This window comes from Oncorhynchus kisutch, unplaced genomic scaffold, assembly GCF_002021735.2.
Source record: "Oncorhynchus kisutch isolate 150728-3 unplaced genomic scaffold, Okis_V2 scaffold1280, whole genome shotgun sequence".
Taxonomy (NCBI): domain Eukaryota; kingdom Metazoa; phylum Chordata; class Actinopteri; order Salmoniformes; family Salmonidae; genus Oncorhynchus; species Oncorhynchus kisutch.
In genome coordinates, this window is record NW_022263225.1 from 121,060 (window position 1) to 137,778 (window position 16,719).

At 42.8% G+C, this 16,719-nt stretch overlaps 2 protein-coding genes across 2 annotated transcripts; one reads left to right on the forward strand and one right to left on the reverse strand.

Annotated features, from left to right (window-relative positions):
• The first annotated feature begins 5,523 nt into the window (after positions 1 to 5,523).
• On the forward strand, positions 5,524 to 6,699 carry LOC109883693 (cyclin-dependent kinase inhibitor 1B-like). Its single transcript, XM_020475728.2, has 2 exons — positions 5,524 to 6,192; positions 6,341 to 6,699. The coding sequence occupies exons 1-2, from the start codon at positions 5,652 to 5,654 to the stop codon at positions 6,454 to 6,456; spliced, it is 657 nt and encodes a 218-aa protein (XP_020331317.1). The 5' UTR covers positions 5,524 to 5,651; the 3' UTR covers positions 6,457 to 6,699.
• Positions 6,700 to 10,118: 3,419 nt separating this feature from the next.
• LOC116352744 (potassium voltage-gated channel subfamily KQT member 1-like) lies at positions 10,119 to 14,416 on the reverse strand. Its single transcript, XM_031818183.1, has 4 exons — positions 13,981 to 14,416; positions 13,316 to 13,362; positions 12,998 to 13,059; positions 10,119 to 12,395 (listed from the first exon to the last, which is right to left on the reverse strand). Exons 1-4 carry the CDS (start codon positions 14,007 to 14,009, stop codon positions 12,108 to 12,110), a joined length of 426 nt encoding a protein of 141 aa, XP_031674043.1. The 5' UTR covers positions 14,010 to 14,416; the 3' UTR covers positions 10,119 to 12,107.
• Positions 14,417 to 16,719: the final 2,303 nt, after the last annotated feature.

The following is a 16,719-nucleotide window of genomic DNA, read 5'->3' on the forward strand; positions in this document are numbered from 1 at the left end:
TTAGACCTACAGTACCAGTCACTCTGCTGCTGATGACAGGTGTGAGGCATCTCCAAGAGCTTAGACCTACAGTACCAGTCACTCTGCTGCTGATGACAGGTGTGAGGCATCTCCAAGAGCTTAGACCTACAGTACCAGTCACTCTCCTGCTGATGACAGGTGTGAGGCATCTCCAAGAGCTTAGACCTACAGTACCAGTCACTCTGCTGCTGATGACAGGTGTGAGGCATCTCCAAGAGCTTAGACCTACAGTACCAGTCAAAAGTTTGGACACACCTACTCATTGAAGGGTTTTTCTTAATTTTTTACTATTTTATATATTGTGTAATAATAGTGAAGACATCAAAACTATGAAATAACACATATGGAATCATGTAGTAACCAAAAAAGTGTTAAACGAATCCAAATATATTTCTTTTACATTTGTACCAACTATCATCAAAGGTATCTGCTGCACTATGTACCTTAATAGGACAGCTCTTATAAGGATGTGAATGAAATGAGACAGGATGTTATCAGAGGGAGTTAGATGGACAGGGAGAGCAGGAGAGGTTAACCTCATTGGCTGTGAAGTTGAATACCAAAAAAAGTTTATTCATGTATTTGAAAGGAGTAGTTGGCTTTTATTTTTCTTCTCAATCGATGGATGCCACTCAGCTCAAGGCTGAGGGTTGGCTGTAAAATGAGATTAGACTGCTGCATTTAACCTATATTCTTCCCTAGACTGAGCTGAGGGTTGGCTGTCAGATGAGATTAGACTGCTGGAAAAGAACCATAAAAGATTGGTCTCCTACTGGCAGCGATTAAGAATTTGCATCGGAGTCAACATTACTTGATGGTGCTCATTTGCCTGGGATGCCTGGTAAAAGATGATCATCAGAAATGGGAAGAGATTCGAGGCCCATGCCTGCACAGCAAAAACAAGCAGCTTCAGCTTATTACTGTATTTGGCCACTCAGTAAAATGTATCTGGATCATGGCCAGTCATTTGGACAGGTTATGGGCAAAGATCTCCCCCTTCTGGGGTCCATTCTTCCTGTCACTGTCCTCAGAGGGCATGTATGATCCTAACTGCTCTGTGAAGCTCCGCCCATAGAATGTCTCTGTCTGTCCTTCAGCTCACTGTCCTCAGAGGGCATATGTATGATCCTAACTGCTCCATGAAACTCCACCCATAGAATGTCTCTGTCAGTGGATATGTTGGAGAAAATATTCACCAATGCTATCATTTTACATCAACTTTCATAGAGCATGATATTACCCTGAAAAGTAGCCAAACTGACAACGTTTCCCTGAGGCGACACAAAGAAACCTACAAAATGGTATTGTGCTGAGGGCACCGATGTGCAGTAGAGGGTTAAGACATACTGATGGCGTGCAGTTTGTCATGATTGTTTTTTTTTTAATGTAAAAGTGAGTCTGGTCTCGACGGGTCTTATTTGAATGAGGGGCAGGAAGGACTGTGAGGCTAAAGGACTGGGTGGGGGGGAGAGGGAATACGTGGGTGCCTGTTTGTATACGTGTACAGTATGCTCCTCGGTATAGAGGCGTGCTCCTCGGTATAGAGGCGTGCTCCTCGGTATAGAGGCGTGCTCCTCGGTATAGAGGCGTGCTCCTCGGTATAGAGGCGTGCTCCTCGGTATAGAGGCGTGCTCCTCGGTATAGAGGCGTGCTCCTCGGAAAAGAGGCGTGCTCCTCGGAAAAGAGGCGTGCTCCTCGGAAAAGAGGCGTGCTCCTCGGTATAGAGGCGTGCTCCTCGGTATAGAGGCGTGCTCCTCGGTATAGAGGCGTGCTCCTCGGTATAGAGGCGTGCTCCTCGGTTTAGAGGCGTGCTCCTCGGTTTAGAGGCGTGCTCCTCGGTTTAGAGGCGTGCTCCTCGGTTTAGAGGCGTGCTCCTCGGTTTAGAGGCGTGCTCCTCGGTTTAGAGGCGTGCTCCTCGGTATAGAGGCGTGCTCCTCGGTATAGAGGCGTGCTCCTCGGTATAGAGGCGTGCTCCTCGGTATAGAGGCGTGCTCCTCGGTATAGTGGCGTGCTCCTCGAGTCAGTGTGTCCTGTATTGTGATTTCTGCTCCACTAGATTAGTGGGCTGTTATCACTCAAATAATTAGGTCACGGGCCAATAGTTTGATGAGGTAACTTCAACCAACTCTACAGTCTCAGGAAGTATGATACACACTACGTCATAACTTGTTTACAAATGAATGCTGATTTTTCTATGAACTCAAGTGTTCTACCACTTTAATAATGAAACTTATTTGGAAGGTAAGGTTGAGTACTGTTGACTTTTCTTTTAAAACTAGTCATATACAGTGCCTTGCGAAAGTATTCGGCCCCCTTGAACTTTGCGACCTTTTGCCACATTTCAGGCTTCAAACACAAAGATATAAAACTGTATTTTTTGTGAAGAATCAACAACAAGTGGGACACAATCATGAAGTGGAACGACATTTATTGGATATTTCAAACTTTTTTAACAAATCAAAAACTGAAAAATTGGGCATGCAAAATTATGATAAGATAACGGATATGATACAACAACGGATAACTGATAAGATAACGGATATGATACAACAATGGATAACTGATAAGATAACGGATATGATACAACAACGGATAACTGATAAGATAACGGATATGATACAACAACGGATAACGGATATGATACAACAACGGATAACTGATACAACAACGGATAACTGATAAGATAACGGATATGATACAACAACGGATAACAGATATGATACAACAGTTATAATACAATAACTGATAACTATCAGATAAATTATATTTTATTTAACCTTTATTTAACTAGGCAAGTCAGTTAAGAACAAATACTTATTTACAATGACGGCCTACCAAAAGGCAAAAGGCCTCCTGTGGGGACGGGGGCTGGGATTTTTTTTAAATTATTTTTTATTATTAATTAACATATAAATATAGGACATAACACACATCACGACAAGAGAGACAACACAATACTACATAAAGAGAGACCTAGGACAACAACAAAGCATGGTAGCAACACAACATGGTAGCAACACAACATGGTAGCAACACAACATGGTAGCAACACAACATGGTAGCAGCACAAAACATGGTACAAACATTATTGGGCACAGACAACAGCACAAAGGACAAGAAGGTAGAGACAACCATACAACAACATAATACAATAATACCATATAATACAATAACGGATATGATACAACAACTGATGTCACTTAAAGCAGATGAGATTCCCTGGTCCACATGGGAATCATATCTGCTCTTCACAATGTATTTCTATATTTCTATGTTATTGTAAAATTGCCTTCACCTGAATAAGCCCCTGTGTCTCCCAAATAGGACCGACAATAGGTTAGGTTGTGGATGCTATAATACTTGCCACTGGGGGTCAGTATATCACCATAAAGTTACACATAAACAGCTCCAGGCTGGTCTAATGTGGTCTTAGTTTTAATGAAACATGGTTGATGGGTCTTCTATCTTTATCTGAGGCTAAACCCATAGGTATATGAAGAACAGTTGATTTATATTGAACATTTTAACTTGTATACAGGTAGACCAGATAAGCCACATCCCTTTTGATTGGCAGGTGAGTGGCAACCCTGATTAGAAGCACCTGCTGCTCATCAGTTGCTCACCTGTGTTCCCTATAAATACTGTGTTGAACGGAAAAGGTTTCTACCTACACACTGAAGAAGTTGTATACAGGTAGACCAGAGCTAAACACACCAGCTAAACACACCTGTCAGTCCCAGCTAACACACCTGTCAGTCCCAGCTAACACACCAGTCAGTCCCAGCTAACACACCAGTCAGTCCCAGCTAACACACCAGTCAGTCCCAGCTAACACACCTGTCAGTCCCAGCTAAACACACCTGTCAGTCCCAGCTAACACACCTGTCAGTCCCAGCTAACACACCTGTCAGTCCCAGCTAACACACCTGTCAGTCCCAGCTAACACACCTGTCAGTCCCAGCTAACACACCTGTCAGTCCCAGCTAACACACCTGTCAGTCCCAGCTAACACACCTGTCAGTCCCAGCTAACACACCAGTCAGTCCCAGCTAAACACACCTGTCAGTCCCAGCTAACACACCTGTCAGTCCCAGCTAACACACCTGTCAGTCCCAGCTAACACACCTGTCAGTCCCAGCTAACACACCAGTCAGTCCCAGCTAAACACACCTGTCAGTCCCAGCTAACACACCTGTCAGTCCCAGCTAGCACACCTGTCTCCAATAATCAACCAATCTTGATTTTCAGTTAAAAATGCAATTTTTAAAATCAGGTGTGTTTCTAGGGATGGGCGAAAAGTGACACCAATCAGGCCCCTGAGGACTGTAATTGCCCTGGCCTGGTCTACGCTATCCATGATGTAGTGAAAATAATAACAAATTCATTTATGTGACATCTTTTTGAATGCGGACCCATTACCCATTTTTGCTTATCTGATTTTACGGCTTTTCACGCACCAACCAAACTTCTGTGAGAGCCTGAAGGTCCCCTTTTGATGGGCCACGACACCATACCATTTTCAGCTTGAATCCATCCAAGTTTTCAATAGATATTTCTTTCTCCAAATTGTCCTTCAGCTTGGATAGACTGAAACGCCTAAAGTAATTAATAAACAGAGTGTAATAAATACTGGTAATAACCCGTATATTGATAAGCACATCCTCGTCTATATCATTTGAATATGCTTCAAATAACCTCTATAATGTTCTGAAACCTATTGGCTGTTTATCTGTTCCACTGAGGATATGACACATTTTCGAAGCAAAGTTGTCTTTTGTTAAAAGGTAAAGGCCAACACGGTTTAAAAACGTTTAAAACAGCCGCATTTATTAAAGGCTGGAATCAATCCGTATCGCGGAAATATCGCAGGAGATCTGCAATGAAATGTAAAGGCAATTTCCGATTGAGCCGATATAGACAGCGTTTACAGTTAATGCCGTCTCCGCTCATTCCTTTTACATTTCAATCCAGCTATGAGACTACTCAGACAAAGCAGGCCACCCGCAATAAGGGGTTCCCGTGTGGCGCAGCGGTCTAAGGCACTGCATCTCAGTCCCTGGTTCGAATCCAGGCTGTATCACATCCGGCCGTGATTGCGAGTCCCATTGGGCTGCGCACAATTGGCCCAGCGTCGTCTGGGTTTGGCCGCGGTAGGCCTTCATTGTCAATAAGAATTTGTTCTTAACTGACTTGCCTGGTTAAATAAAAAAATAACTAAAATAAATGCAGGGTTTACAGGGTGGCTTCAGTCTCTGCTGATTGGCTTTAAATTTAAATCCAACTATAACGCGGAACTTCCACGATGTCGACGTGCAGGCTACAATCCCTCCTGCAGTGCAGAAAGGTTAAATCATCAAACCCCTCGCAAGGAGGCAAAAAGTCAACCTCATTTGGCGCCATTCCAAATACCCCCCAGCAAGCAGAGTAGTAAGAAAGGGGCGTGAATAAACCAAGGGCAACCAATAAGCAAGACCAGCCATTATATAGGCGGCATCCTCCTGGTCTTTAAATAGCCTTCCTATATCCACATTATATCAGTAGTCGCAGTTGAAGTTACATTGTAGTTAGGTGAAACAGCCCAGTGTGAATCCATTTTGTATTTCTTCAATCTGGACATATTGCTGGACGTCATGACAAACTTTCAGACGCCGACTGGTTTGGAGAGCGCGGTGGCAGAGAGAGCAACGCTTCCCCGTCGCCATTCAAGCGTTTGTCGGAACTTATTTGGACCCGTCGACCATGATGCGCTGAACCGCGAGTTGAAGGCGAAGCTGAAGGAAATATCTGAACGAGACCAGCGTCGATGGAATTTCCACTTCGAGACAAACACACCGATTCCCGGGAGTTACGAATGGGAAGGAATGTCAGCGGACTCCACACCTGCCTTCTACCAGGAGTCGACGGAAGTTGGAGACATGAGGGTTCAGGTTGTGACATCAAACACCGACTATAGCGCAGAGGTTGTCACTGATAATGTGCGTGGTTGTTGCCTCAACCAAACCCCTCTATCAGACTGTGAACAGACTGCACTTTGTTCCAACGAAGTTAACCAAGAGAATTGGTCCAATTCCCCCAATACGAGGAAATTGAACTCCAAATCAACACAATGTATTCGGCGTAAGAGGTCGAGGACATCTTATGAACGTGCAGTCAACGTTACTCAAATTACAGGTAGGTCTACTTTTTCTTGGTAACGCTATATAACTCCTTAATAAGCAACTCGTTTTAATGGCTTGCCGACTACATAACGACGATGTTCTCGTATGATTGACTCTAATGTGAATTAAAGAACTAACCGTTCTACATTTCTTCCCCGCAGATTTTTTCCCAAAGAGAAGGAGAAGATCAACGTCAGAGATGAAGAGCACCCAGCCCAATTCTTCCCTCTCAATTCCTCTTGAACAAACGCCACGCAAAGCACAAATAATTCGATAAACAACGTGGAGAAATCGTACCATTGCCTATGTGGAAAATTAGTCTATCTGCCTCTTTTTGTTATGTTATTATTATTGTCGGTCTTGGACCAAAAAAAAGATGGAGTGCCCATCCAAAATATGTTGGCCTATGTTTATGCCACGGTAACAATGTTTTGTCTTTAATTTACAATATTGTTTAATTTATTTTATTTAAGTTTCTAATGTGTTTAATTCAACTAAGGTTTATGAGATATTGTTTGTCTGTTGACTTGTATCCGTGAAAAATACAATTAAAAACGATTTAGTTTACATTTTGCTGACGTTCTGTTCATTTTATTATTGAATTAGTGAGACCTGAAAACGAGTATCAGTGTGCTAACGAGGTGAACAGGGACACCACCTGCCCACCCCTCACACACACTACAGAAACACTAAGAGCAGCAGTCGTTCCATTTGACAGCACTTGAAGAGTGCCTCAACAAATTGTAGCAGCAGTAGGCCTATAGACTAGTCCTACACTGAATTAATATGTTATGTCTATGGGCATTGTTCAAGAAAATAAAATCAGTCTGCATTGTGCCTTTTTGGTAGATATACCAATCACGAACTTTCACTTGCTGTGCATAATCCCGCATGGACACATGTGCACAAAGAACAGCAGACACACTATAACCTAATTACCATCGCAGATGCTATTACCCTCACTGTCGATATGCAAAACAACTCATCCATTCTACAGTATGTAAGCATAGACCAAAGTGGGGGTTTTCCGATTGACTAGCCCTTAACAGGGTATCGGGGAAGATCTCTCTGATTTGTGCCTTAACACCTAAGACCGCTGTATAGTAATAAAACCAAACAATGTAACACGTAATCAAGACTTACACAAATGATTGCCGTTTCTTTTCAAATTCTGTATTAACTCCAAGTGCTTTCGCTTTTCAATAATATCAGGCTATGAAGATGACCAACCGATAATGGCAGGTGCACACTATTTGTCTTATCTTTTATAAAGAAAATACGTCTGGTGTACATAAAAAACAATACCAAAATATTTTTTTAAGTTTAGAAGTGCAATACCTTTAAAAAAAATGTTAACCTACGTCTGACGGTAGAGATGATTTAATGTGTCAACTTTGAAATTGTTGACCTAACGGTGAACATGAATACATCAAACACAATGAAATGTATTAGATTTGGTCTGGTTCTAAGTGGGAGAATAAAGTATAAACTAATAGTTGTTTTATTGTGAGAAGAATGAGTAAGCGTGACTATATGGTAATGTAATGCATATACTTAAGTCAATAGTGACTGCAAAAGCAATCGTGCAACAATAGGAAGTAATAGATCCATGAGCGATGCGCGCATATACATTAGGCAGTAGGAGGATGGGAGATTTGCAGGACAATTTAAGGTTCGCACGTCTCAAGGATTGGCCATAGAGCAGGAAAAGAACAATACCCTGAAGAATTTAAGTGGCCATCTGGCATCGTGGCTCGCGACATGGAAGAAGGGACATGTGGTGAAAGAGTGTGCCATTTCTTTCACCTGCAAATGCAGATTGGTGGCAAAATGAACGCTCCCAGACCCCCCGCGTTTTTACTGACAAAGTTACATTCTTCTTTTTTCAGTTAAATGCGTTGTATTATTCTTACTTCTCGTGCCGAAACCCATTCGAATGGTTATTTTTAGTTCCAAACTCTACTAGCCCTTCGTTCTATCTGTAGGCCTAACCAATTAAGATCTATAGGCTACACAGAAAAAACACGTATTAGTCAAAAATGGCACTATCTTTATAAATTATAGATATATTTATATTTATACAATATTTATCTTTATACACTATCTTTACTTCAGATACGTCTTTAGACATGAATGAAAAACTAGTCTAGTACACAGTAGTGGTATATTATATGGTTATTGACTATAGTCACTTTTTCACAGCATTTAATAGTTCATTTTGGTTCCATATTTAATGGAGTTGACGATATTATAGTCTGTACCTGCAGTAGTGTAGACTGAATTCATCCCGGACTAGTGCACTTTCCTCCCATAACAGATGGTCTATATTGTGTCGCCCCAAGGCATCCAACTTTACCATCAATGTTTCATTAAATCTGTCCCAAGGGCTTGTCATTGCCCACCCACTGATAGAATCCCCTTCATGATGTAACTTTGTCCCCTCTCCTTTGTCCAGTGAGTGATACAGTGACAGTTGATCTGCCTGTAGGGGAGACTATATGACACACCACACGTGGACAAGCAGCTTTAATTGACAATAGTTTGGTCTGCACTGTAATGGATGTTATTATAATGGAATCAAAAGGACGAAAGACCTCTATGTATTAACACTGTCTCGGTCCATCTATGTATTAACACTGTCTCGGCCCATTTTATTAAGCTAGGATGAAATGGTTGTGAGATTTAATCAATAGACCTCCTATGAAGTCAAACACGGATGAAATTCTATCATGACCTCAGCAGAACATAATTCGGGACCATTTTCTGTCTAGGTTCACTAGGGCATGTTAATAGCAGAAACATCACATTCCCTCTACATGACTGACTTACTCTAGACAAGATACTTCATGTTTCTTGACATGTCGGCAGGTAGCCTAGTGGTTAGAGCGTTGGACTAGTAACCGGAAGATTGCAAGTTCAAACCCCCGAGCTGACAAGGTACAAATCTGTTGTTCTGCCCCTGTTCCTAGGCCGTCTGCCACTGTTCCTAGGCCGTCATTGAAAATAAGAATGTGTTCTTAACTGACTTGCCTGGTTAAATAAAAAATTAAAATAAATAAATAAAATGTTGTTGATTCAATGCCAATTAGTGCAGTAGCATAGGGGTTTATTTGTCTCTCTACCCAGAATATGAGGACCATTCTGAATGTATCATATTGAAACATAGTAGCGATCACCAGCATGATAAAGGATGTGTTTGTGGAGCAGCACATGAGCTGTTATTTCCCTCTTTGTTGGTCAGAATACCAAGCCCGTCTTATCACAATGACCAGTAAGACCAGTCAACCGGACCTCTACAAAGCTCTAGAACCCAGCAGTGTTCCTATAGCAACACCTCTCTCCTCTCCCCTCACCCACCTCCAAAAGCACCACAATGACTGCCACAATGACCCCCACACTTACACACCACACTTAGAGAGGGGGTGCTATTGTCATGAGCACCCAGGCAGAAGGCAGGCAGGGCCCAGATGGTCATCTGCTCTTTTATCTGTGTGCCTACTACTACTGAAGGAATGGAAGGATCCCCGGAAGGCAAGCGGGATGAGGTCACCATCTGCTGCAGCTGAGGTCATCTGTCCAAAGCTCTGGTATTAGCCACGCCACTGGTCCTTCCATCCACCATCCCCCAAGGCACAAGACATGAGAGGGGAAGGGGGATCTAGGTGCAATTAACTCTTCCCTCCCTTTGGTCTTCATGGAATGGAGTCTACTCCGAGGGGGGGAGGCAGGGGCAAGGTTAATGTTGTGGGTTTTAAAGGGACAGGACCATGTATCTTAAATGTTATAGTCCTTTAAGGCACATTCCACACATACAGCTTCCAATGGGACATTGATATGACCTAACTTGGATGTAATAATCTATAACTAAATTATTGATGCAAGATCCATGGTTGAACAGAATTGTTTGACAATCACCCCCCCCCCCCCAAAGAAGTTATGGATATTTGCCACATTCATTTATTGGCAATGCAAAATCTTTATAAAACAGGATAGCTACACAATTTGATTGCATTGAAAATCTACACCCCGAGCCCAACACTTTAGTTTATGTTTTGACGGTACATACATGGAGAACCTTTTGAAAACATAGTGTTATTATAACTGCCTACTTTTAGTATGGACATCGTTCCATATTCACCATCAAAAAACATAGCTACCTTTATACTGAAGTGTTGGCTTTGCATATCAACATATTTCAAATCAAATAGAATACTACCATTACTTTTTGATATTGTAACATTCCAATGCTCTTACACAGCCGGAATAATGTTATATATGCACTTTAATCTAATTTCCTTTTGATTGAGGGGAAAGCGTTTGAATATGGCGCTTGCTCACATTTCCAAGAAAAGTTCCCCCCTGGAACATTGACAATTGCAGTAAATGAGAATTCAGAAACATAATCATATCCAGGATCTATGAAAAATATGTCCCGTCTGTGTGTCTAGCTGGCTTGTCCTGTAGGCTGAGGCACTGTTCTGTTCTAGGGAAGGGAGCCCTGCAGCTACCTCGCTCTCCAACCAAGGTGCATGAATTGAGGAGCAAACTGAAGTAGAGAGGAGATATAGCAACTCTTGGGAGGACATTGGAATTCAATTAAATAATCTTTGTTTAAAGGCCAAAAGCTGAAACGTGTTGGTTCTACTTTTAACAATATATTTTATTTATTTTATTTAATTCGATTGTCCTCCAAGAGTTGCTAAATCTCCTGTCTATACGGTTCTTCTCTAGGGCAGGGTTTCCCAAACTTGGTCCTGGGGCCCCCACTGAGTGCGCATTTAGTTTTTTGCCCTAGCACTACACAGCTGGTTCATTATCATGAAGAACACTGATCTCAGAATAAGACAAAGAGAGAAAGCGTCAAAAATGGTTTTGGTGTTTCTCTGCATCAGGATGGTCGATTCAGGAGCTCTTGTCCTGGCTGAGGCTGGGGTTGAGGGGTGGATGGAGGGTCGATTCAGGAGCTCTTTTCCTGGCTGAGGCTGGAGTTGAGGGGTGGATGGAGGGTCGATTCAGGAGCTCTTATCCTGGCTGAGGCTGGGGTTGAGGGTGGATGGATGGTCGATTCAGGAGCTCTGGTCCTGGCAGAGGCTGGGGTTGAGGGGTGGATGGAGGTTCGATTCAGGAGCTCTTTGTCCTGGATGGGGTTCAGGGGTGGATGGATGGTCGATTCAAGAGCTCTTGTTCTGGCTAAGGCTGTGGTTGAGGGGTGGATGGATGGTCGATTCAGGAGCTCTTGTCTTGACTGAGGCTTGGGTTGAGGGTGGATGGAGGGTCGATTCAGGAGCTCTTGTCCTGGCTGGGGTTGAGGGTGGATGGATGGTCGATTCAGGAGCTCTTGTCCTGGCTGAGGCTGGGGTTGAGGGTGGATGGATGTTCGATTCAGGAGCTCTTGTCCTGGCTGAGGCTGGGGTTGAGGGTGGATGGATGTTCGATTCAGGAGCTCTTGTCCTGGCTGAGGCTGGGGTTGAGGGTGGATGGATGGTCGATTCCGGAGCTCTTCTCCTGGCTGAGGCTGGGGTTGAGGGTGGATGGATGTTCGATTCAGGAGCTCTTGTCCTGGCCGAGGCTGGTGTTGAAGGTGGATGGATGGTCGATTCAGGAGCTCTTCTCCTGGCTAAGACCGGGGTTGAGGGGTGGATGGATGGTTGATTCAGGAGCTCTTGTCCTGGCTGAGGCTGGGGTTGAGGGGTGGATGGAGGGTCGATTCAGGAGCTCTTGTCCTGGCCGAGGCTGGGGTTTGAGGGGTGGATGGATGGTCGATTCAGGAGCTCTTTTCCTGACTGAGGCTGGGGTTGAGGGGTGGATGGATGGTTGATTCAGGAGCTCTTGCCTGGCTGAGGCTGGGGTTGAGGGGTGGATGGATGGTGGATTCAGGAGCTCTTGTCTTGGCTGAGGCTGAGGTTGAGGGGTGGATGGATGGTTGATTCAGGAGCTCTTGTCCTGGCTGAGGATGGGGTTGAGGGGTGGATGAAGGGTCGATTCAGGAGCTCTTGTCTTGGCTGAGGCTGGGGTTGAGGGGTGGATGGAGGGTCGCGGTGGAGAGCTGCTCGTAGCTGGGTAGGCTATCCTGGCTGGGGACACCTGCCCCACCCTGTGACCTCCTCCTACCTTGCCCCTGTGCTCCCCCCATGTCCCCTGCCCCTGGCTTGTCCCAGACAACAGCTGGGTAAGGGACTCTGCAATTTGGTTGAGTGTCTGGTCCATGCGTTGTATCTGTAAGTAGATGGACAAACAGAAAAGTCAATGCTGTACAGATCAATATAATATAATTAATAGATACTCTTTCTATTTTATTGTCTGTTTTTGCAGAAAATGGAAATGTGTATTCTAATTTTCACGTTATCTGCCTTTTTCAGGCAAATCACCAAATCCTTTTCATCTTGGGAAAACAAACCAAGACATTATCATCCCTCATTAAATGATCAAAAGAGTTTTAATGAAAGCCAAAACAAATAGAAAACTTGAAAGGTTTTGTAAATGAAAATCCACCCTGGTTTCTCAACTCCTGTTTAGGGATATCATTAGGGGACTGATTATGTCAGTATAGAGTGAATTCCCTCCTATCAGACCAGTCTGAACACAGTTGAACCAAATTGGTGGCTTTTCTATAGTCAAACTGACTTGGCACAAACTGATTTGGCACAAAATGGCTGCTGTGTGTCACTGAGTTGGGTGCTTATCATTGGCTGTGGGTAAGGTGGCACAAAATGGAGGGCTTTGAAATCTGATTAAAGGCACAATAGAAATGACACCTGTAGATGAGTAGCCGTACTCTGCTCAGAGAGCAGAGGGTGTAACGTGGCGTAATGTCCTACCTTGTCCTCCATCCTGTTGAGTCTGGAGCCGATGGTGTTGGTGCCTTTGTCTTTGGCTTTGTCTTTTGCCCCAGGAGCATCATGGTCCAAGTCATAGAACAGCGAAACAAGACGACGTAACAAGAAACAAGAAGAGACGTAAGATTCTGTAAGATTCCGTAGAGATATAGTACACTGTGTCCAGCCCCTCTAAGATGCTGTAAGATACAATAGAGATATAGTACTGTGTCCAGCCCCTCTAAGATGCTGTAAATTAGAGATATAGTACTGTGTCCAGCTCCTCTAAGATGCTGTAAATTACAGTAGAGGACTGTTTACCTGAGCTAGTCTGGAACAGGGTCAGCTTCCCTAGAGACTGGTCCAGTCTAGAGGAGAATTAAACACATTGAATGCAGTGCTTTGGGTTATATACAGGTGCAGTCACGGCACAGCATGCCGCACTCACCTGGGTCAAAATCTGAGAGAGAAAGTCGACAGAAAATGTCATTTCCGTGGTGAGAAGGAGGATATTTATTATTTCTATGTAAAAAACATATTTGTGGATTTTGACCCAGACGAGTGTGACAACAACAACAAAGACTATCCCCACTGGGCAAAAACAGGTTGAAACAACGTTGTTTCCACGTCATTTAAACCCTCAAAAATCTATGTGATGACGTTGTATCAACGTAGAAAACGAATTGGTTTTGCAAAACGTCACCAACGTGAGGGAGGGCATTCATCTTTTTTTCACCCAACTTTTAACCTAAATCTAATGACATGGTGATTGTTTTTGTTGATTTGATGTTGTATTCACATTAGTTGACAACTCAACTAAATGTAAATCAAACTAGATGTTGAACTGATGTCTGTGCCCAGTGGGTCTGTAGTGTGCACGTCACATGCACTTTTATCAGTTGAGTTAATTGCAATGGATGAGCTAAAGACCTTGATATCAATTTCAAATGAATGGGACTTAGGAGACCGTTTGAGATGCAGCCCACCTCCTCTGTAGCTCCTTGATGCGCACCATGAGATTCAGGTGTCCTTGGGAATACTGCTCGATCACGTCTCGCACATCATAGGGCTTACGTGCTTGCTGCAGAACACACACACAGTGTTAATCACCCTCAGCAGTAAAAACTCTAAAGAACTCAACAGATGCAGAACACACACACAGTGTTAATCACCCTCAGCAGTAAAAACTCTAAAGAACTCAACAGATGCAGAACACACACACAGTGTTAATCACCCTCAGCAGTAAAAACTCTAAAGAACTCAACAGATGCAGAACACACACACAGTGTTAATCACCCTCAGCAGTAAAAACTCTAAAGAACTCAACAGATGCAGAACACACACACAGTGTTAATCACCCTCAGCAGTAAAAACTCTAAAGAACTCAACAGATGCAGAACACACACACAGTGTTAATCACCTCAGCAGTAAAAACTCTAAAGAACTCAACAGATGCAGAACACACACACAGTGTTAATCATCCTCAGCAGTAAAAACTCTGAAGAACTCAACAGATGCAGAACACACACACAGTGTTAATCACCCTCAGCAGTAAAACTCTAAAGAACTCAACAGATGCAGAACACACACACAGTGTTAATCACCCTCAGCAGTAAAAACTCTAAAGAACTCAACAGATGCAGAACACACACACAGTGTTAATCACCCTCAGCAGTAAAAACTGTAAAGAACTCAACAGATGCAGAACACACACACAGTGTTAATCACCCTCAGCAGTAAAAACTCTAAAGAACTCAACAGATCATTGTGTTTGAGAAAAGAAGTTTGAGTTGCAGACTAGAGAATATATGAAAAGATCTCTCTCTGATGTAAACACATCGGACAGTCATACCACACGCACACACAATTATTGAAAGCAGTCAAGACAATACACAGACACCCCCCACAAATGACATATTGCAGCTTTAAATCTGAGAAATATGATTTAAAACACTTGTGGTTTTAACCCACTAATCTGAGAACTATGATTTAAAACACTTGTGGTTTTAACCCACTAATCTGAGAACTATGATTTAAAACACTTGTGGTTTTAACCCACTAATCTGAGAACTATGATTTAAAACACTTGTGGTTTTAACCCACTAATCTGAGAACTATGATTGAAAACACTCGTGGTTTTAACCCACTAATCTGAGAACTATGATTTAAAACACTCGTGGTTTTAACCCACTTTAATCTGAGAACTATGATTTAAAAACACTCGTGGTTTTAACCCACTAATCTGAGAACTATGATTTAAAAACACTCGTGGTTTTAACCCACTAATCTGAGAACTATGATTTAAAACACTCGTGGTTTTAACCCACTAATCTGAGAACTATGATTTAAAACACTCGTGGTTTTAACCCACTAATCTGAGAACTATGATTTAAAACACTCGTGGTTTTAACCCACTAATCTGAGAACTATGATTTAAAACACTCGTGGTTTTAACCCACTAATCTGAGAACTATGATTTAAAACACTCGTGGTTTTAACCCACTAATCTGAGAACTATGATTTAAAACACTCGTGGTTTTAACCCACTAATCTGAGAACTATGATTTAAAACACTCGGAGTTAACCCACTAATCTGAGAACTATGATTTAAAACACTTGTGGTTTAACCCACTAATCTGAGAACTATGATTTAAAACACTCGGAGTTAACCCACTAATCTGAGACTATGAGTTAAAACACTCGTGGTTTTAAACCCACTAATCTGAGAACTATGACTTAAAATACTCATGAGTTAACCCACTAATTTGAGAACTATGATTTAAAACACTCATGGTTTTAACCCACTTTAATCTGAGAACTATGATTTAAAACACTCATGTTTTAACCCACTAATCTGAGAACTATGATTTAAAACACTCATGGAGTTAACCCACTTTAATCTGAGAACTATGATTTAAAACACTCATGGTTTTAAACCCACTAATCTGAGAACTGTGATTTAAACACTCATGGAGTTAACCCACTGAGTGTTTTTTCCTTGTCAGAAACCGACATGATGTACAGCAGTTGTGTAAAGTACTTAAGTAAAAATACATTAAGGTACTACTTAAGTCCATTTTTGGGGTATCTGTATTTTGCTATTTATATTTTTGACAACTTTTACTTCACTACATTCCTAAGAAAGTAATAGGTGTACATTTCCCTTGAACACCCAAAAGTACTCAATTGGATTTTTAATTGCTTGGCATAACAGGAAAGTCCAATTCAGGCACTAAACAAAGAACATCCCTGGGTCATCCCTATTTATATATATACTGCCGTCTGGATCTGGAGAACATCCCTGGTCATCCCTACTGCCTCTGATCAAGAGAACATCCTGGTCATCCTACTGCCCTCTGATCTGGAGAACATCCGGGTCATCCCTACTGCCTCTGATCAAGAGAACATCCCTGGTCATCCCTACTGCCTCTGAGCAAGAAGAACATCCCTGGTTCATCCTACTGCCCTCTGGTCTGGCGACCACTAACAGAAAAAAAGAACATCCCTGGTCATCCCTACTGCCTCTGATCTGGAGAACATCCCTGGTCATCCCTACTGCCTCTGATCTGGAGAACATCCCTGGTCATCCCTACTGGAGCCTCTGATCTGGGAGAACATCCCTGGTCATCCCTACTGCCTCTGATCTGGAGAACATCCCTGGTCATCCCTACTGCCTCTGATCTGGAGAACATCCCTGGTCATCCCTACTGCCTCTGATCTGGAGA

Excerpts from the sequence above, each read along its gene's own strand:
- LOC116352744 (XM_031818183.1), bottom strand. The coding sequence starts at position 14,009 with ATGGTGCGCATCAAGGAGCTACAGAGGAG. Across the intron at positions 13,363-13,980 it reads ATCAAGGAGCTACAGAGGAG|ACTGGACCAGTCTCTAGGGA; the intron begins GTGGGCTGCATC and ends ATTCTCCTCTAG. Across the intron at positions 13,060-13,315 it reads CCTGTTCCAGACTAGCTCAG|ACAAAGCCAAAGACAAAGGC; the intron begins GTAAACAGTCCT and ends CTGGGGCAAAAG.
- LOC109883693 (XM_020475728.2), top strand. The coding sequence starts at position 5,652 with ATGACAAACTTTCAGACGCCGACTGGTTTGGAGAGCGCGGTGGCAGAG. Across the intron at positions 6,193-6,340 it reads CAACGTTACTCAAATTACAG|ATTTTTTCCCAAAGAGAAGG; the intron begins GTAGGTCTACTT and ends TCTTCCCCGCAG.